General features: G+C 41.6%; 1 protein-coding gene across 16 annotated transcripts in view; it reads right to left on the bottom strand.

The window, feature by feature from the left end:
• Positions 1 to 22,181, bottom strand: part of PKP4 (plakophilin 4) — a 213,853-nt gene that overhangs the window by 75,474 nt on the left and 116,198 nt on the right. For 14 of the 16 annotated variants that reach the window (XM_084799657.1, XM_084799653.1, XM_084799647.1 and 11 more), the window contains one exon: positions 15,475 to 15,587. The exons of the other annotated variants lie outside the window; for them this stretch is intronic. In XM_084799657.1, coding sequence (XP_084655783.1) covers positions 15,475 to 15,587 — 113 coding nt within the window. The remainder of the gene's footprint in view (positions 1 to 15,474; positions 15,588 to 22,181) is intronic. 16 annotated transcript variants of the gene reach the window in all.

Below are 22,181 nucleotides of genomic sequence, written 5' to 3'. Positions count from 1 at the left end.
CAGACTGGTATTTAAATGTAGATGCAAAAGCAAATTTTCACAAGCAGGTACCATGGTGACTGTTCTGTACTTCACACTGTGTCACACTGGACCATCAGTCCCAGACTTTCAGTGGTCTCCCCTTCGATGTCAGTGTATGATGGAGACATGATTCTGGTGTGCACAAACCGCCACAGACGTATGGGTGTAACACGTAGACTTATTCTGAATGTGCCACTCTCTTCAATAGCAGAGACATACAGTGTGGGCCTGTTTCATGTCCTACTCATACGTCATCTGCCCGGAAAGTATTTTGTCAGTGCGGCACAGAAAACAGGTGCATTCCGCATTCTGTACCTCTTGCGTATCCATGCTGGAGCCACACTTGGAAATTTAACTTGAATTTATTGTGACTCCAATAGTGCTATTACTAATAATACAACTAAAGCTGGGATCAACCCATAATTTAACTAGACTGTAGCAATGATCACAGGATCCTAAAACACTAGATCATGCTTATTTTTCCATGAAGCAAAAAGCCTGGAAGGTGCATGCACACACCATCCCAGAGACAGTTTTGGCAGATTAAAGCAGCCTACTCATGCAAACCAATGTTGTAGCAAAGCTTTTGGTGGATGCTAAAATCTGTAATTGTTCAACATAAGATGTTTAGCCATGAAATTCTGTAGCTTAGGGCTTTTCTTCCCTTCAGCTGTACAGCGTCTTTTGTTGTGTGAAGGAACACAGCCCAGGGTAGAAAAATCTATGCAAAACCAGATTAGATTGATTTGTTATTAAGTAGATCATGAAGTCCCGAGGAGGACAGCTATTGGAACAAGTCAGACATTACAGAGCTGGCGAATGGGGCAAGGTGTTTTCTTTCTCCGGGCAGACAGACGTGCCATGATCACTGTTAGCGGCAAGTTGATGAACTGCTGATGGTGCGCGAAAGGAGGGGCCTTCACTTTTGGGAAGATAATCACACTTTCAATTTTTTCCCCAAGTATCACTGGATCAGAGCGATGCTGAGCAGCTCTCTGAAGGGCTAAGGAAACATCTCACCACACACATCACTCTGCTCTGACTGCCAAGTGTAACAGCAACCATCTTTAAGCTTGTGAAGTTCAAAATGATTCAGGCTAAGGGGTGGTAGCATTTTCCCCCTAAAACAATTGACAGTACAAGTTGCATTAGTTAAGGTGCTGTTTTCCAAGATTGTCTTCCAGAATTTCTGAGCTAGTACTTAGATGGCCTCTCATATCATGGATTTGATTAATTAGTAGAAGCAACAACAGCCACTGCAGGCTCAGGTGGGCAAGCATAGTGATGGAGACCAAGGGGTTAGTGGTTTTCCTCCTATATCGAGTGTAGGTGCACAACACTCAACTGGGAAGTAGCCAGAGGAGGTGAGAGGCTTACATCTTCCTTAACTACTTACTGGTACCCGCATGGAAAATACCTTTGTTAGGGACATCTTAATGTTAGTTGGGTGTGCAGTAATAACTAAAACCAAATCAAACCAAACCGGAAATCGAACCCTACTGAGTAATAATAAGATAAAGAGCCCCAATATCTCCTAATACAACTGTCAGTCTCCTAAGAGAAGCTCTTATTCTCTTCTCTCAGTTTTAAACCCAAGGATATATAAGCAAGGACAGAGCCTGGGCAGCCAGTGCCATCTGTTGAACACAGAACCCTCACAAAGTATATAGCGCCGGCAGCCGTGCTAAGCACTGCAGTATTTGCACAGATCTACGGCGACTGCATTAGTAGAATGGACACTTCTTTGTTTTTTGTTCCTTTGTTTGTTTTTGTTTTTGCTTTTGTTTTGAGACAGGGTCTCTCTGTGTAACCTTGGCTGTTCTGGACTTGCTTTTTAGACCAGGCTGGCCTCGAACTCACAGCGATCCTCCTGCTTCTGCCTCCCGAGTGCTGGGATTAAAGGCGTGCGCCACCACGCCTGGCTGAGTGCACACTTCTAAGAGGCAGCATACAGGTGTGTTGTGTAAGATCTGCTCACAGTTTGGTGAGACACCGTTATCAGACATAGCAGGTTGTCAGATGCCCTCCTCTGGCTTCTGCACACACATAGTAAATTTCAGGTAAACTGAGGATACAACTACGAAATATAAAGCTATAAAACTTTAGAAGTATAGGAAACCTCTTTTAAAAATACTTTTGGGTTAGCAAGAAGGCTCAGGGACTGAAAGTACTTGTCGCCACGCACTAAGGGTTCAAAGTCTGCAGTGCAGAGTAGAAGGAAAGAATTGACTCCTGAATGCTGTCCTCAGATGAAGGCACTTTACGCTTGGGTACGCATACATTCATCATTCCCACACACAACATGGGTACAGAAATTAAAAAACACATTTAAAACTGTACGTTTGTCATGACCCAAACATGGCGCTTCTGAGAGTATGTGTTCCAGAGTCTCACACACAATGAACAGAAGATAATTTCAAAAAGTGCTTCTTGTGAAAAAGATTTTCAGACTGGAGGTGATTAGGTTAGAAAGAATAGGGCTGATAAACAAAGGCAAACGCATCCTGATTTCACTGACATACTGAAGCTATAGTTTATCAAGAGGTAGGAAAAGGTGTGGGATGGGGTGGTTCGTCAAACAGGGTATCACTGTGTGGCTGCAGTGGGTAAGAGGGTAGATGACTGGCTGACGATAACTAATTATGTATCTAAATGGCTAATAGAGAAAGTGCTCAATATCTCCCAAAATGAGTAGGGTGCCTAAGGTGACAGACAGATACCCCAATTGGTCTGCTCTGATCATCACTGGAACATATACAGACAAACATATGATATAAATTAAATGCTAAAGATAAAATAAATTTAAACAGAATATTCATTTTAGTTTTAAAATGTCCACTTTTTACTACTTTTAAATTTCAGCAGAGAATAGAAGAACAGTTTAATAGTGTGATAAAGCAGTATAAAAATAAATCTACATGCATCAGTGTGGACACATCTCAGGAAGAAAAGGCAAAATGAATAATGACATAGAAATACTATAGTATATATTACTTAATTAGTTTTATGTGTATGGGTGTTTCAGCTGCATGCGTGTCTAGGAACCACATGAGCGTCAGGTGCCTGAGGAGGCCAGAAGACAGTGTTTAGGGTCCCAAGGAACTGAGGTTACAGAGGTTGTGAGTCCCCCTGTGGGCTCTGGGAGCCAGACCAGGGACCTCTGGCAGAGCAGCCAGTGCTCTAACCATTGAACTATCTCTCCAGCCCCACCACCCATGCATATTTAAAAAGCAACAGAAAATGCTACCCACAGGAGAATACAAAGTATATTTAATATAAAAGTACACAAAGTACTCTAGAAGACAACACACCAGTGGTTAGCAGTAGGAAAGCAGAGTGGAACAAAGAAAAGTTGAATTTTGCATTTAATATTTCTTCTTATATCAAAAAATTAAATTCAATATATGAAATTCTCAGTAATTCTGAATTCTGGGCATAAATATTGACATTCTCACTCTAGAGTTGTTGTTTTTAGTTTTCTTAAAGATTATAAATACTGATAACTTCAAAGCGAGAGCCATAAGACAACAGGACTTAAGAGTACTGTTGTACTTTTGATATGGTGAAAGTAATTACAAATTCCTATATGTCAAAAGTAAAAGTAAGGTTTTTGTTTTGTTTTGTTTTTCTCTCGGAGAAGTAGCCTACAGTCTCTTTTCTAATCTGTTTTTAACATATGAAAAAATATGTACATAAGCCAGGTGTGGTGGCACATGCCTGTAATCCTAGCACTCAGGGAAACAGAGGCAGGTGGATCTCTGCGAGTTCGAGGCCGGCCTGGTCTACAAGGCAAGTCCAGGACAGCCAGGACTACACAAAGAAACTCTGTCTTAAAAAACCATTGAGCATGTTTGGAGGCTGGAGAGATGGCTCAGTGGTTAAGAGCACTGGCTGCTCTTCCAAAGGACCCAGGTTCAATTCCCAGCACCCACGTGGCAGCTCACAACTGTCTGTGACTCTAGTTCCAAGGGATATGACACCCTTCCACCAATGTACATAAAGCAAAATTAAATAAATCATATTAAAATTTTTATAGCCCCAATGATTCAGAGGGAAAGCTAACAATGTAATTCTTAGTTTGGCTCAATAACTCATTAATGGCAAGTAATTTAGGACTAGTAACTACAGAATATAAAGTATGAAAACTGTAGAAAATGAAATGTTAATTAAAACAGTTTCTTAAATTAGATAAAGGCATGGTGCATATATTTTATGTGCATGGGCTTCTGAATCTTTAAAAGCTGTTTTCCTCTTCATTAATTAGAAAAAGTTAATACAGCTGGGCTGCTTTCATATTTAATCAAAGGTACCAGAGTAATATGAAATAACTATAAGCAATCTGTATTTGTGGTTCCTCCCAGCTACATCACACACTTAATGTTTTTAAATGCTTGATGTAAGAGATGGTGCAGTCACTTGGGGATGTTATAGACTCTGATTAAAATGCTCTGTTGCGTCGGGCAGGGTGGCGCATGCCTTTAATCCCAGCACTTGGGAGGCAGAGGCAGGCAGATCGCTGTGTGTTCGATGCCAGCCTGGTCTACAAAGTGAGTCCAGGACAGCCAAGGCTACACAGAGAAACCCTATCTCAAAAAACCAACCAACTGCTTGGCTACATAATGTTCTGGATTCATAGCAGACTTTATTTCTCATGAAGAATATCTGGTTAATGATTCCGATATTGTGTGGTATGTTCTTAGTTAAAAGAGGTATCTGGGAATGTGGTCTGCATGCCCCTGGGCCTGTGCTCCACAGAGTCTGCATGATCTAAGTTTGAATCAAATGTGTCCAACAGCCCATCTCAGAGAAAATTTGCTTGTGGCTTGAGTGGCAATGAGGAGTAGATGTTAAAAATGCCTTCTGGAAAAGTGATGCTGAGCTACCTGCCCTACAATGACTTCTGAAGAGCTGAGCTAGCCAGGCACATTTTCTACCCTTCTCATCTGGAACTCTCCATTGCTTAGAACAGGAGTTCATCTGTAAAACCTCAGTGATCCTCAATTCCTCTCAAGAGTGTCTATATGATAAATACTTACCACGGAATCCCAGAGAGTATTTCTGAATTACATTCAAACAGTTTGTTCCTCATTTAGTCTGATTTAGAAATGAAGTCAGGGAGCTTTGACCTTGACCATCAAGGGAGGCAGTAGTGACAGATCTAACAGGCTATAGGGAGGCTGTGATAAACACAGCAGCAGGAAGAGGCCTGGTCTACTATGTGCAGATGCCAGGCTGGCAATAAAGGATGAACGCAGTAGGAAACAGCAGGACAGAGGAAGCAGTTAGGCAAGCAGAAACAGCAGGGCATGGACAGACAGGACCAAGGCAATCTCTCTGGAGCTCACTAGTCCCCTAACTTAAGAAGGGCTCAGGTAAACACCTTGGACTTTCCCCTAAGAGTCAAAGGCAGCACTCTTCAATGGCCAATAGTGAATGACAAGGAAAATGTGGTATGCCCACATAACACAATATCAACACAAAATCAAAGATGTCAGATACAAAGGACCAAATGTGTAGTAGCATATATAAATATAATATGTCCAGGATGGAGAACGCTAACGGGCGACACCTTTGTGAATGTACTAAAATCCACTGATCTCTGTACTTTGAAAATACGAATTTGAAGGTTATAAGAAATTATCTCATTAAAACAAATATTCAACAACAATAATAAAAATCCTCAAATTTTCACTGATAAAGCACTAAATGCCAAAAGGATAGCACTCTATCAGAGATCCATCTAATGGCAAATGAAGTACATAATAAATGTCAAGGAACAGGCAATTTCCCCAAGGACTCTTTATTTCCATGAAGGTGTTATTTGAGGCAGCTTATTTTACAGTGATTAAAGAAAACTATTCACTGACTGAAGATGTGAATCATGAGGAAAGTGTCTCTGTTACTGACAATCTCAAAACACTTTCAGGATTTTTAGTGGGATCAGCAGAAGCCTGGTGGCACCAGATGACCCCATAAAATGCAAAACCACGACACTGTCCCAAGGGCTTCTCCCACGGGGAGGCAGCTCTTTTCATTAAATAACAGTTCTCTTCCTAAGTGTCAATAAGAAGACTGTCTAAGCTGCATGACCTTTTGTGAACCATGAAGAATTCTACTTGATTGGGGCTTTAAACTAAGGAGGGAAGGAAGGAAGAAAGGAGGGAGTGAGGGAAGGAGGGAGGGGAGAGGGAGATGGAGGGAGAGAGAGAGGGAGAGAGAGAGAGAATGAACATCTTGGGACAAGTGCGATGTTGCTGATGTCAGCACTGCCGCCCCACCCCTTCTCCTCTATGCAGGTGTAAGGACAGGGTTTTTCAGTCTAGAAGCTTTGAGAGCAGCAGCAGCAGCCAATAAAGAACGTTTCTAAGTAATATAAGTGTATTTGAACAACACAGGAGAAAAAAATCAATAGTCTGCAACTATTAGCCTTTTAAAAACTTCACTAAAGATGAAAACTGAGTATTTTCACAAGTGAAAATGTTATGATTTACAAGATAAAGTATGAGAAACAAACCTTCAGCTTGCAAAGAAACATACTTTTACCATTTAAAACTTATCTGGGACGAGCTGAGGAACCAAGTCAAGGTGAGCTTCTGGGCAACAGAGCAGGATCTCAAGCCTCTTAGCAGTTTCCACATTATGCACTAAAACTCAAGAATCCTAAGACTCATATTTTCACTTACTGATGTCTATTCTAACCATGTTTTCTATGCTTGCCTGGCCTTGTGACCCAGCAAGATGAACAACTACTGTACTTTCCTTGCTTGAATGCGATGTGAACACAGGCTATATATACCTTGTGGACCCGAATGCTGCTTCCTTTGCTGGTCCTATGTCCCTAGGCACCTCTTTGCTCACTGTGCACCTGCCCCGGGAAGGCTGCAGGAATCTCAGGCTGCTGGCAAATGAGCATCCCCGGGCTCCGAGCTATTGCTTCCCTGGGATATTTTGGACAAGTGGGAGCCATTAGAAGCTGTTCAGCTAATAAGCCTGGCATATCAGAGTGCAACTTGAAGAATAAGGTGAAAAGTTACTTGTGGGAATTACTTTCATGTAAAGAATAAAAAATCGAAGAGAAAGAAATGTAGCAAGCTTTTAAAAGTAGTTGTCTCATTTTTGGGAGGGTGATGAAAATACGCTCTGTGGATTGTGGAGGTGGCCACACAGTGCTATGCCAATTGTGTTAGTCAGAAATCATGAAACTACTACAAAGGGGTGGATCTGCTGTGGTTTGCATTTCAAGACACCTGACTTTTAAATATAGTAGTTATCGACTATGGTCTTGGTCCCCCTTCCCTCACCCCTTCCATGCTCTTGAGACTATGGTCTTGGTCACCCTTCCCAGGGCCTTGGTTCCTCCCCCTTCCCAGTCTCTTGAGACTAAGGTCTTGGTCCCCCCTTCCCTCACCCCTTTCCAGGCTCTTGAGACTATGGTCTTGGTCCCCACCCCCTTCCCAGGCTCTTGAGACTAAGGTCTTGGTCCCCCCTTCCCTCACCCCTTTACATGCTCTTGGGAACAAAGCAGGGCAGGCTCCAGGTGTGTGGATGGGCGCAGCATCCGGGTGGCTTTCTCATGGTGAGTTCTAGGTCTTTCTACTGTTATTTTAGCCAGTTAAGTTGAACCATAACCCTCCTCTGATGCCACTGGAGGGAGAAGTGGACCAAATGCCATGTTCATCAGGTATGCTGGATGTTCTGGGTGGCTCCCGGGCTTTGCATAGCATAGCAGTTCCTGGGAGCCATTTTTGTCACTAATGTGCATATAGCACACCTGTGCAGAAAACTGCAACATGAGGCACCTTACATCTTAGCATCCCTTACCATCCATGACTCTCAAAACCTATGCAGACAGAAATAGTCACGGCAGGCTGCCTGCTTAGTGGACCTGAAAGCCATTCATCTATCTACATGTGCTAAATACTGCCCTGAGCCAAGCTAGATGTCAGAATTGGCCTCCAGTGGAATTACTTTTAGCAAAAGTGTCATTTCATTTATCTATCTTCCACTTAGCAATGAGAAATTGCCCTATGAGCTTGTTTCTGCAATTTGTTAACAGAGGCCACTGAGGGTCAAACAATACTCTCTTATGTGATCATATAGGAGAAACCACTGAAGTCTTGGCACCCAGGATGGGAGGATCTTCCTGAGCTGCCTGGTACATTTCCATTTTGTACATGCTAACACCGTGACATTCATTAATGAGATCTGTTTCCGTCTTGTGCACACTCACATCAGGACTGCTTCTGTCTTCCAGCACGGCTGCTAGGATGCTCAGAGCAAAATTGGCTCTCAACCTTAGTAATGCAAAGCATGCTACATATACATTTTTTTGTTCTATTTTAATCTTGGCTCCATTTCATCTTTCTAAATTTTACCTCCCCTTTCCTCTAATCCTCACACTTTATTTTTAGTTTCTGTATTTTAAAAGATGTTTCAAATGCATTGGATGAGATGAAATATTAACTCAACCAGCTACACAGTACTCAGAATAAGTACCTTTACTAATTTCAGGGCCTTTTAAGGTTTAGTGACAATAGTTAGTATCAGACATTGTCTTTGCAGACACCACCAAGTCCACATCAGGAACATTACAAATGCATTAATATTGCTGGTTTATGTATGTTAGAATGCTACAAAATAAAACAAATGGAAAATCATATAAAATTAGCTTTTGCTGCCTTGTTTGGAACACTTCTTCTGGGTGATTAATAGAAAATCCGAGCATTCCAGTTGAGGTTGTTGTAAAGTCCTCAGCGGAGCACCCAGCATGAGAAGCTCAAGTGTGAGGGGCTGCACTGCCCGCTGCGGAGCTGCAGTGCAAGCCCCTCGGCAAGCCTGCCTCGTGCTGCCGCCTCTTCACTCAGGGACGGCAGTAATGGTGAAAATTGTGGGCAGCTAAAATGCTGATTAAAATATACATTTTCTTTTGATGCATATTTAGACAAAAAGTTAGACAGTCTTACAGGTTACCTTACTCTCACTGACAAAGATCTTAAGGAAGGTAACAGGTTATAAAATGTCTATTTATTTTTCTGACTAAACTCATTTCACACATAAAATGAAAAAGTATCCAACAGGAAGCTTCTTGGGCTTGAGCAGGGATTCTACGTCAGTGTCCTTTGAACCAATCAGGAGGCTGACAGCAAAGGGGATGTAGGTATCAGAGCTAATCTCTATTTACATCTTTACATTCTGGTTCCAAAGTGGGCAGGAAGGGGCCAGGAGACACACAGAGGCAGAGTCTCTCTCACAGGACAGAACAGAGCACTGCTGCTCTCTTTGCTAACATCCTTCTTTGAATGGTGTGCAGCAATGCTGGCCTCAGAGCTGAGCAACTCTGCCAACTGCACTGTGGGTCCTCTGGAGAGCATCATAAGTTGTGGGAAAGGCAGACACCAAGAACAGTGCGTGAAGAACTTGCAAAGCCACCTCTGATGAGCTGCTGTCTCTCAGTGAGGCCCATGATGCATTTAGTGCACATTTGGGTGGGAGCAGGGCTGCTGAGCCAGTAGGTGTGCAGTGGTTGGGCCTCACCACTTCACAGTGGGCTAACACAGGCCCACAGTTATGAGTTTATTGGAAGGGAAACCACTTTCCCCGTGGAACTTGGGAGAGGCTATGGAAAGGGGTTAGCAGTTGGGGCATCAGGAACACAAGGGGGTCTGACCTGAGAGGACACCTGAGTGAGTTCATGGAATGAAGAACCTTGTCCCTAGCTGTAACTCTAACAATCTGGTAACTCATTCTTTTGGCTGCTTAGATTCTCATTCTGTTTTACACCCACCGTCTCCGCATCCTACGGATGTCCTAATGAGGTTCCTTCCCCATAGCCAAGGGCCAGCACTACCTGTGTGAATGGATGAAACTCTAGTGATGTGCTGGCTTTGACTTCAGGCAGTGAGAACTAAGCACAAAGCACACACAAAATAAAGAATAAAATTCATTGACAGTAATTATTTTGTTACCCAGAATATATATTTTATAGGTTTTAAAACAAATCTATAGAATTAGATCAGTTATATAGCCCTAATTAATATTTTAAAAATCAAAGTTTACTAGCCATGCAAATAACAAACACATCCTCACTCAACAGATGTTAACATTTTGTCATGTTTGTTCCAGATGGCCCTGTTAAATATAATTTTACAGATTTGGCCAAAGCTTAGCTCATGATGACTTCTTTCTTCCTTCCTTTGAAGAGGTATTACTTTCTTAAATTGGTGTCATTCAAAAATATTGTTTATGATCTTTTATCACGAGTTCACTAATGAACAATTTCAAGTTTAATAATTTGTATAGGAAAAACCTTTCTGAACAAAACACTGATAGCGCAGGCTCTAAGAACAATTAATTAACGGGACCTCATGAAACTGAAAAGTTTTTCCATGGCAAAACTTTTGGGACAAAGTGGCAGTCTATACAATGGGAAAAGATGTTTTATCAGCTACAAGATAGAGAACTAACATCAAAACGATCTAAAGAACCAAAAAGAAGAACAAACAAAAAACCTTAGCTATCAAGAAAACAAATAATGCAATTAAAAATGGGGTGCAGATCTAAACAGAATTTTCAAAAGAGAAAATTCAAATGGCTGAGAGAATTTAAAGAAATGTTCAACATCCTTAGTCATCAGGGAAATGCAATGCACAACTTTGAGATTACACCTTACAGCCATCAGAATGGCTAAGATCAATAAAACAAATGACAGCTCATGCTAGTGGGAATGTGGAGTGAGGGCAACACTCATCTACTGCTGGTGGGAGTGCAAACGCATAGAGCCACTATGGAAATCAGAAAGAGGGATTCAATCTATGCCAAGATCCCGCTATACCATTCTCGGGCATATACCCAAAGGATGCTTCATTGTACTACAGAGACACATGCTCAACCATGGTCATTGCTGCTCAGTTCTCAAGAGCCACAAACTGGAAACAACCTAGATGTCTGTCAGCAGATGAGTGGATAAAGAAAATTTACACAATGGACTACTACTTAGCCATTAATAATGAAATAATGAAATCTGGAAGCAAATGGATGTAACTAGAAAACAATCAATCAATCAAACAAATAAAACATCCTAAGTGAGATAATCGGATGCAGAAAGACAAATGCTGTATGTATTCACTTACATGAGGATGTTAACTGTTACGTCACTGATAAGCTGGCTACAATCCATATAACCACAGAGGTTTGGTAGACAGTAGAGGACTGGGGTAGGGGGTGGGCCTCCCTAGGAAGGGAAATAGAATAGATAGTTATGGATAGACAAGGAGGAGGGCCTGTAGTGGGAGAATAAACAGGGAGGAGAGGAAAGAGTAGGACAAGAGAGAGAACACAAGGAGGAACAGCTAAGACTAAGGTCTATTTGAAGGGCTGTATGGAAACCTAACACAGTAGAAACTTTCTATAATATATACATATAGGAAGGTGATCTACGTGAACTCTCCAAGTAGCGGGAAAGACAGAGACACAGCTGGACATCTTATCACAAAATGAAGCTTCCAGGAGCAAGAATGGGTTACATATAATTGAATTGTTGGCTAAAGGGGTCCCATGGGAACCCCCAAACAACCTGGCTATTGCCAGCTCTCCACAAACTTAGAGTAAGGCCCTACTGCGGAAGACAACACCTATACAATTCATTGAACATGGAGAAGTCAAGCTGGTATCTACCGAGACTCTCGGACTAGTAGTATTCATGGTGCTGGAAGGTACTCTGTACACTACTAAAGGAGACAAGTAAACACCAACCCAGCTACAAACCCTTCAATCTACAAGATATGCTGGTACAATAGTGGTACAAAGCTCATGGGAGGAACCAACCAGTATCTGATTTAAGTCCCACTCCATGATATAGAACCCATATCCAGCACTGCTTGGGTAGCCTAGGTAGTATAGACCAGGGACGTGGGGGAAACCAAATTATTACTTTTATATGAAAGGAACATAGCAATAAAATGACTCCTAACAACGTTCTGTTATACTTATAGATCTGTGTCTTGCTCAGCCATCTTCAGAGAAGCCTCCCCTACAGCAGCTGGTAACGAACAGAGACCCACAGCCAGACCTTATACAGAGAGAGATCTTTGGGACATTCAGCCCTAAACAGGATGTCTCAATCAAATCCCTCCCCTCAGGGCTCAGAGAACTCTGGAAGAGGAGGGAGAAAGACCCTAAGAATCAGAGGGGATGAAGCACACCAAGGAATCAAGGCTTTCTAGACACAACAGGGCTGGTGGACATACCAACTCAGAGACTGTGGCAGCATGCATAGGGCCTGCATAGGTCTGTACCAGATGGGGTCCTAGAGCTGAAAGGGGAAGTGGACACATGCCCAGAAGGACACATTCCTAACCCAGAAGCTAGCTCCAGTTGATAACTACTTGCCAATGAAAAATTAGTTTTCTCAAAGAGAGTCTCACTTGGGAAACAAACCACTTTAAAGCGTAAGCCCCATGCCCAGGAGTAGATGGCCAACACAAAATGAAATCAGTGACATCTTTAAAGGTCCACTGTCTCACAATATTAAATCAGGGCTTTAAAACCAAACCAACCAAATAAACAAAACACCAAAACTCTTGCAGGGTGTGGTGGCCACTTGGGAGGCAGAGGCTGGTGGATCACTATGACTTTGAGGCCAGCCAAATCTACAAAATGAGTCCAGGACAGCCAAGGCTACAAAGAGACCCTGTCTTGGGGGTGGGGGAGACACCAAAAAAACTAAACAAAACCAAAAACCCTTACGGGTCCCTTGATACATATTATGAGTTGTGGTTGGGGTTTATGGGACTCCTGTGTGCGCAAATGTGTGTATTTCTGTAGCTATGTTTTCCTTTGGTTCTTCTTCTTGTTTGGCTTTTTTGTCATATCCCAGTCAAGTCTGCTTTGAAACCATGTTCATGTTGATATATGTATCTCATTTTAACTATTCTAGACTGTCTATTTATAGTTCATTTCCTACTTCTATCTTGGTGGACAATTAACTCTGCCTTCCTGCCTGTCTATCATCCATCCATCTATTTTTGTTTCCCAAGACAGGGTTTCTTGTCTAGTCTTGGCTGTCCTGGACTTGGTTTGTAGAACAGATTGGCCTTAAACTCACAGAGATATGTCTGCCCCTCAATTAAGTTCTATTAATTGTTTGACTTTTGTTTGACTTTTGCCAACAACATTGCAGTGAGCATCCTTTGTACCATGTATGCCTTTCAAAGTTTCTCCAATGGCTTCTAGTTTGAGGAGTTAGAAATTGGATGGATACTGTTTACTAATTTTTTACTCATTGTCAAGCCTCCCTCCACCCCCACCCCCGCAAGAAACATTTTAGTGAAAACTTTAAAAAATCAGAACATAGTGTAGCATATAAAAACGCACCCCTCCCACCTGGTGCATCCCTTCTCGTGTCTGTGTTACTTTGGTGTTCTGGGACCTCTCAACAGGTCACAGCTCCTGTAAAGGGGCCATCACAAGGGGACGTTTCTATGACAGGGTACACACTGAAAAATTCCACTAGGGGTTTGTGTTTTACAAAATCTGACTGTGAGCTCATCTCTAGAGGTGACAGTTGCAAAGACAAGGATTCCTAAATAATTCGGAGAGCTACAATTAGACTCCAAACCCACACACTGCATGAGTATGGTGTTTGCCTTCCATGTAGCCCTTTGAAGGATACAACTTAATGAGATAACCAAATCAAATCCACCAAATTGTGAATGCCCATGCCTTCATTCCTTGGGCTGTGCATGGAAATTAAACACAACTCCCATGCTTATCTTGGGATCTGGTAACTCCCCAGCTTCCAGCAAAGGCAGTTCAAAGTTTAGTGGTCTTCCCCCCCACCCTTGTTCTCCCATTTTCTCTAAATATCAACTTTTATAATTGACATGGAAATTATTTCTATAAGTTTAACAGGATAAATCCGATTTTTCTGAGTCAGCTATTGCCAGGGCCAGGCGTCCTGCCCGGCCTCTCACATGATGGATTAATTTTCTTATTAATATAAAATTCTATTTTTCTATTCATCTGGTTTATTCTTTTTGAAAACATACATAGCATCATATTCCTGAATTTGTAGACTTCCATTTTTAATGCTAAAACTATTGATACCTTCAAAAAACTATCGAGCGGAATTGATTTTCTTCTTTTATAATGTTCCCTTCTGTGGCAAATTATCTCATTGGCTACCAAAAGGCATAGTTAGACATTTATAATATTAGACATTATAATATTTGCTTGTGTATACATTTCTTAGTATAAAAGCCTGCCTGACCCAACAAGATGGCTCAGTGGGTAAAGATAATGGCCTGACTCCGACCCCTGAGACACATATGGATGAAGGAAAGAACCTGTTTCTGCAAGTTGTTCTGATCTCCATGTGCGCACCATGGCATGAGCGCTCACAAAACACACTCAACATAAATAAACAGGTTTTTAAAAAGGAAGAAAGAAAAGACTTCCCATAATATTAAAAAAAAATATGATCACCTACTTTTATATCTTTAAGCAGTCCTATTGGCTTTATTTATATGATTTATGCCATGTCAGTATACACACCCAAGGCTGAAACATTTGTGCAAACCAAGTCTAAGCGTTTAAAGACCATACCAACCACACACTAGAAAAGAGAAGCTACAAGCAGCATCTTATTCAGCAAAAAGATGTTGTCTCCAATGAGCTACAGAAGAAACAGAGGAGAATAAACTAATGCAATTGCGGTGCAGTGCGTAGGTCACATATATCAAGCTTAAAGATGCAAATGATAAGATGTAGTAACACATAATTTTTAAGAAGCAGGTCTGCAGGTAAGCAGTGATTTAACACATGGTAATTTATACAACCGTGATATTCCTAAAGAGGAGAAGAGGCCATTTAAAACAACAACAACAACAACAACAACAATTGTGATAAATGTGTTTCTTCAATTAAATCCCCAATTTGTTAACTGCTATATTTGACTACCTTAAACTCATTCTGTACTTACCACACTTGAACACTGGTTATTTTATAGAGTAATCAATGTATATAGCAGTTACACAGATTTTAGAAAAACTCAATTGTAAATTGAAGGCATTTCTAAAGGCCAACTAAACCATACCACTTAGAAATAAATATTTCTTAGTTTGAAAAATCTATTCCATGTTGCCCAAGCACCAGCCAACTCGATTTACCAGGTAGCCATTAACTGTGCTGCGTCCATCAATGGTGTGCATGCAAGACGTCAGATTTCCTCTTTTGCCACATGAGCTTACCAATGCTGTATCAATTACTTCAGCACAGGACTGAAAGATAATCAATGCTGTCAGCAGCTTCTCACAAGTCAAATAAATAGACATTTTGGTGTCAAATTCAGAATGGAAGTTACCAGGAACAGCATTCTACAGGACGAGTCGCACAGCCCTGTTAACTTACGAGGACATGTAATTTGGGTGCATAAAGATAGAGCCACTGGCCCTGTACCTGGTGCTGGCGATGCTTGGCGATTCTGCTCCAAGCCTACATCTTTCTAGCTGACTGGCAACAATCTGCCTTTCCACTTCCAGTTCTCGGGTGAGTCGTTGAAACTGAAGCTCCTGGGGGTCAAAATAAAAGGCATATAAGGCGACCAGGTTGGCTGCTCGGGCAGATACGAGTTAATGTTTGTCACAGGAAACACAGGAACGTACCCATCACATAAAGCTACAGTGAGGCGTTATGCAATTCTAGGAGACGAACCTGCAGACATGTGGGTGTCTGAGTTGAGAATACTCGCGTCTCAGCGTGTAGATGCCTATGCGCCCTCTCTGGCTTCAATTCTACTCAAGGCTTTAGACAGTGCTTTCGCATGCTGTTTACATGTTGCCCAACCATCCTGAGTCCTTCTTCCTCAATGGCTACTTTTGATATCTCTTCTCATGTACTGCATGTTGGGACATGACGGGAACCATGGTGCCACATTTCCTCTAAGTCACTGCACCAAGGAAACACTCGGACCCTACAGGAAGTGGGTGGCTTTCTTTATTCTGTCATATAACCAAAAATGTCCACTCTATTTACAATGTACTCGTGTGGCTACTTCGCAGAGGGATACAAACAAATAAAAGGAATATGCTTATGCCATGGACTCCGAACTTGTATTGAGAAGTAAGAAAAGCTATCTAGAGAAATACTCTTTATGCTATACCAGAATGAAAACTAATTTGGTTATTAAGTGGTTTAACTGTATGTGTACATCTCTTACTGTTGGTTTGATAGGACTTGATTAAACAAAGAGCACACTGTTCTATAAGACACCAGAAGATCAAATCCGACACATCACTTGCTGAAGCTTTCAGTTAGAATTAACATCTGCAAAAATATATCCAGGTCCTGTGTACTGTAACATCTGCCTACACATCTATCCAGCTGTAAGCAGTTTAACTTGACAGTGACTGCTAGTTCAAAAGAACAGGCAACCGAACATTAAAAGAATAGTTATGGCTAGGTTAATGTTTGTCATAAACCTTACGTATGTCTGCAACTCTCTGCAGTAACTACCTGACAGTGCACTGGCTTTGTAAGTTCCAAGCACTGTTCTAAGAATAGTCATATGTATTACTAATTTTGTAACCTCTAGTATAAAAACTTGAAAATAAATAAAAATATCACACACCAATATTAACCAGATCTAAAGCCTATATATAATGCAGTGGACTTTAATACAGTTGGGATGGAAGCTAGAGCCTCACATTTAAATTTATACTTTCAGTATTGAAAAAATTTCAAGCACTTATCCACTAACAAAATCTTACAACAGAATTAGAAAAAGAAAACCAATTGTCTTTAATATTTTTCATGACTTTGTACCTATTACCTGCTTTCAGCCCTTCTGTATTTTCTTATATTTAGCTTCTTTGCTTTCTTTATTCATGTATACTATACGCACAATGTACATGTTTATGTATTCATATATTATTGTCCAGATTCTGAATAAGAGAGCATGAAGTTTTCTTTCTGTGATTGTGTGACCTTGCATGATATTATATATTCTAAGCTCATCCATTTGCCTGTAAATTTTAAATTTCATTTTCCTGCATAGTTTTCATTTTTCTTTACAACAGAGTAGTATTCATATACACACATATACATAAAATTTTCATTATTCATCCATCTGTTGATGGACAACTAGGTTAATTCCAATCCGTTGTTACTGTAAACAAAACATCAATGAATAAGGGGGTGCAAATATCTCTATAGTAATAGAGTATGGAGTTCTCTGGGTAGATACGCAGCTGGAACACAGTAGTTCTATTTTTAGTTTTTGTTTTGTTTTGTGTTTGTGTTTTTGAGAAATCTCCAAATTGATTTCCACAATGGCTGTATTCATTTGTGCTCCCATCAGCATTGGATAAGGGTTCCTTTCTCTCCACATCTTCTCCGACATTTGCGGTCAGATTTATTTATAGCCATTCTGATGAGGGCGAGGTGGAATCTTAAAGTAGCTCTAATTTGTATTTCTCTGATACTTAGGGATATTGAACACTTTAACTGTGATCATGGGTTCCTTTGCTGCTGTACTAACCTCCAATTTAAGTTTTTGTTTGTTGGTTTGGTTTTTTTCAGTGGGGGATAGGGAGCTGCAGGGGACAGGGTGTCATTATCTCACCATGTAGCCCTGCCTGGCCTGGAGTGTGCTATGTAGATCAGAGTGGCCTGGAACTCTCTAGATATTTTTCTGCCTCAGCCTCTGAAGTACAGGGATTAAAGGCAAATGCCATCAAACCCATTAAAATTAAATTAAGTTAAAAAATAAGTGTTTAAAAATATAGCTAAACAAAGAAATGAAATGCTTCTATAATGAAAATCCCAAGATAACAAAAAGCAAAATCACCAGAGATACTAGACAATAGAAAAAAATATTCCATGTTTCTAGGTGGGGAAAATTAATATTATGAAAATGTCTATGCTACCAAAATTAATTTATACCACTAAATTTTCCATGCTATATTTCAATGATTTAGGAAAAATAATACATGAATTCATATAAAACCATAAAAAGCCACAAACAGCCAAAGCAATCCTAAGGAGTAAGAACAGTACTGGAGGTATTACAACACCCACCCTCAAATTATACCACAGAGCTATAGTGACGGAGGCAGTCTGGGGCTGGCATAGAAGTACACAGGCAGGCCAATGGAATGGAACAGAAGAGCTGGAAATAGCAAAGTTAAGTTCACAGAATTTTTGACAAAGGAGCAAAAATATACTTGGGGGCATGGGGTGGGGTAGCCTATCCAATAAATAGTGCTATGAAAACTGGGTTCTCCCTGAAGTTAGATTCTTATCTTTCTCACCATGTACAACAATCAATCCAGAAGGGACCGAAGACCCAGATTTAAAACATGAATTGCTGAAACTTGGCAAGGACTTTTGGAATAGAAGACCCACAACACGGGAACTAACCCCAAGTGTCAACAGGTGGGACTGACGAAAATAGTTTCTGCACACAAAGGGAGTGATATAGAGCAATGACCCTTCACTGCTCATCACTTTCTGATACGAGATCCTTTCCTAGGGAACTTGATGGTGCAGGCTCATTGGACGAGGCATAGAAGAACAGCAGCTGCTTCACAGCGTTCAACAATGACTGCAGCAGAGCAGTGCAGCAGTGCAGTCCAGGTGGGTCCACACTGCTGGTCAGTACCATGCTGAGAACACCTCAGGAATCAGCATCACCCCCTCCTCACAACGTTTCACAGTTATTTTTCTTTTGGCTGTGTGTTTTTGTATGTGTGTGTGTGTGTGTGTGTGTGTGTGTGTGTGTGTGTGTGTGTGTGTTGGTGATATCTATTCTTTTATTAGATAGAGCTTTCCCCACAACACTGGCTATTTGTATCAAGCTAGTCTAGGAAGAAATCACTCCTGGATCTCCCAGTATTTGTGATACGGCTTTTACAGATTGTTCCCAATGACAAGAAGGGATTGAGGCTGGTATGATTTTCCACTTTATAGAAAAAATTCTATTATGATAGATCTTTAAGTTGTGTTTGTGGCATCTTCTATGATCTTGGAAACAATCTTTCAAGGAACTGTAGAGGAAGTTTCTACCTGGAGTTAGGGACAAGGCATAGTTCCTCATAATTCCCTACTTGGAGCCAGAGGCAAGGGACTTTGTCTTGGCCTAAGATGTACTCAGGCCACACAGTGACTCATGCTCACCTGCAGACTGGCTCCAGGAAGCAGGAGGCTCCGCCCCCTCAATTCTGCCTACTTGCAGTAGGAGTCTGGTCTCAAGGTCAAGTTCTTCAAACAGAAACCACCTCCCCTCCAAACAAGCTGTGTGTCAGCCTGGGGCTGCATCAACACTTTGACCACGTATCTGGAGAAGTTTGTAAGCTGTTCTGAAAGCTGGGACTCTGGCTTTGCTCTCCTGTCTTTGTCACAAGTGTGAAAAGTCAAGACTAAATGAAGTCCTTTTCTGCTTAATTAGGAGCATCAGTCTGTGTGTCACTAGAAGCACCTCAGAAATACCCAGTGTGCAATGCTCGGAAGGCCTGTGAATACATGCTGGAACACCATGCATTCAGTGCAAATGTTAGGCAGTGGCCTTAACATCCTAATGGACAGAGTAAAGTCTATATTATATCTCTAGCAGTCTCAGAGTCCATACAATTGAACATTACTCACCAACTTATCAAAACCACCCTACTGATGTGTCCACACGACTCATTAGCAAGACTCCATCAGGGCACCAGGAAGCTGGACATTGGGGATCTGCAACTGTTACTAACAACTCTGGACATTTTCAGATAAAGTGTATCTTTGTTTTATTTATTGACAAATGTTGTTTCTATGGAATATAAGTCTAGCATGATATGTGACCCAGATAGATGGAGGAGCAAGTTTTCAGTATTTGGCAGTTCTGTCCCTATTGCATCCTTTGCCGGGCTGATGTGGAAATAGCACTATGTAGTCATACAAGAGCACATGCAGTGATTCCTAAGGTAACACTCATTAAGATACTTAGGCAGAGCCATCCCTTCTGTATCTCACCCTCCAAACATAAGAATGTAACAACTGGTCTCTTACCAATAATTAGAACTGGCCATTTACATTAAGTGGGGAGAACAAAAAGGAGATGAAAAAATGAAAAGAAAGTCATAGCATGTGACTATCCTCAGAGTTCAGCAAATAAAGCACAACCTTATAAAGAAAAGTGATTATACCAATATGCTCTAAAAGATAGTTGGTGTAGGCATTATAAGCTTAATTATCATCTTAATTTCATTCCAGGCATAAATTCATTGATAAAGACAGAGGGAGCCTCAGGGCAATAGGACTTATGCAGTGTCTTGATAATGGTGACGTATGGTGGACATTCCTGCCAAGGACCAGCAAGGGCTCACTCACTACCCTGGCTCGCTCAGGAGCTGCCAAGGCACCAAGAACCAACCCCCTTGTTCACGGTACACCAGCTGCCTAGGCCTCCCCCAGCCGCTGACTAAGGAAGCCTGGAAAGGCTGGGCCTAGGGAGCCTTCCTTCTGGCCTTGGCTAGGGCTTTGTCAGTCTGCACTGAGGTTGATACCATTCCTACTGATCTTTCCCTTCACACAGGCCCTGAAGGGATAGATCTCGGCACAGAAAGCTTGCTCCATGAGCCCCACCTTGGCCAGACTCATGTTGGCTTCTTTTCTACAGTGATAGAAGTTTCTTTCACTTAGGTTCTGAATACTGTGAGCTCCTTTGGGTACACAGGAAAGGTACAGACACTAAAGCAAAGAGTGAACACCTGTGAAAGTGAGCGGCAGGCCTGCTACCACAGGCCTCACCCTTCTGCAGGTCTGCTTCAGCTGTCTTAAGTGCTAAAACGTTAATTTATGTTATAGCACAAACAGCCCCTGGTTTCCCGCTGGATCCTACTCTTCCCTCTTCATGCCTCGGTAGAGGAAATCAGAGCCTTGGGTCTGCTGTGTATTAGTCTTGTGAATATTTCATGTTATTGCTTCTACATATGTGAATTTATGTAAATAGCCTCCTGTGCAGTTTGTCTGCAGATTGCTCTCAATGTAGTAAGACTCTGAGTTATCAGTATGGGTAGCTCTTGCTCATTAATTTCCAGCGATCAGTAAGGTCCCGCTTTATGACAGTAGCAGACGTATTCATGGTCTCATCATGATGGACCATGAGCTGGTTCTGACTGCTTATGCAATTATAAGCATTCTGTAAAACAAACAATCTTGATTAAACCCCGTGTATATGAGCCACACTTCTCCAGAACAGACTCAGAAGGGAATTAAGACACTTAAAGGTATACACACTATTAATTTTATTTCACAGTGACTGCTGGATTACAGGTGCAGTACAGGTGACCTCTGCCCCCACACTCACTGCATCACAGGAGGTCTCCCTCCTCCTCCGTGGGAGTCTGCCTTGCCTATGCTTCCGGTTGCGTTTCCTCAATAACTGACATATACTTCCTATGTGTACTGGCCATTTAGGTTTTTGAATTTCCCAAGAATTTCAAAATTTCTTAGGGGAAAAATTCCTCCTTATTGCAACTGCACAGGCCTGTCTTCTATGGAAACAGGCATCTCAGAGCAGTCAGAAAGCAGAGACAAAGAGACAGCGAGGGGCCAGGGATGAGCTACCCCAAGGATACGAGTGATCGATCGCCTCCTGCCAGATTCCACCTCAAGCTTCCCGAACCTCCCAAATTATTACCGTTAGGAGAGCCAAGCCCTCAACACAGGCACACACAGGGACATCTCCTAGGCGAGCCTCAGCCCCTAGCTCTCTGGAGGCCACCTGCAGGGAGAATGCAGGCTTTACTGCTCAGCCCAAGATGCTTCATTTCCACTTCCATCTCTGTGACCCGCCCTTCCTTTCTGGCTCAGCTCAGTAATGTAGTGTAATGGCTTTACTCAGTCAATTTGTTCCATTTAGGTGGAAAAAAAAGGATTCACATATTGAACCTACAGTATACTGACTGTTTTGTTCATGTTTTCTCTTTATTTTTCTGAGCCATAGTCATGAAGAATTCCTCAGTCGGAAACCATCAGTGGCTTGGTTAGGTTTTAGTTCATATACTGCGTTTGTCCCAAAGAAAATATTTTCTGACATTTCTTTTCTTTTTCAAAATAACACACCTATCTGTTCTTGAAAGTTCATGTAGCCTGAAATCTCTTTCCTCCTGTTTTCCTTCCTTGTT

Source organism: Acomys minous (assembly GCF_964271855.1).
Source record: "Acomys minous genome assembly, chromosome: 10".
Classification (NCBI taxonomy): domain Eukaryota; kingdom Metazoa; phylum Chordata; class Mammalia; order Rodentia; family Muridae; genus Acomys; species Acomys minous.
Note: the sequence above shows the minus strand (reverse complement) of the source record. Positions and strands in the feature narration are given on the sequence as shown.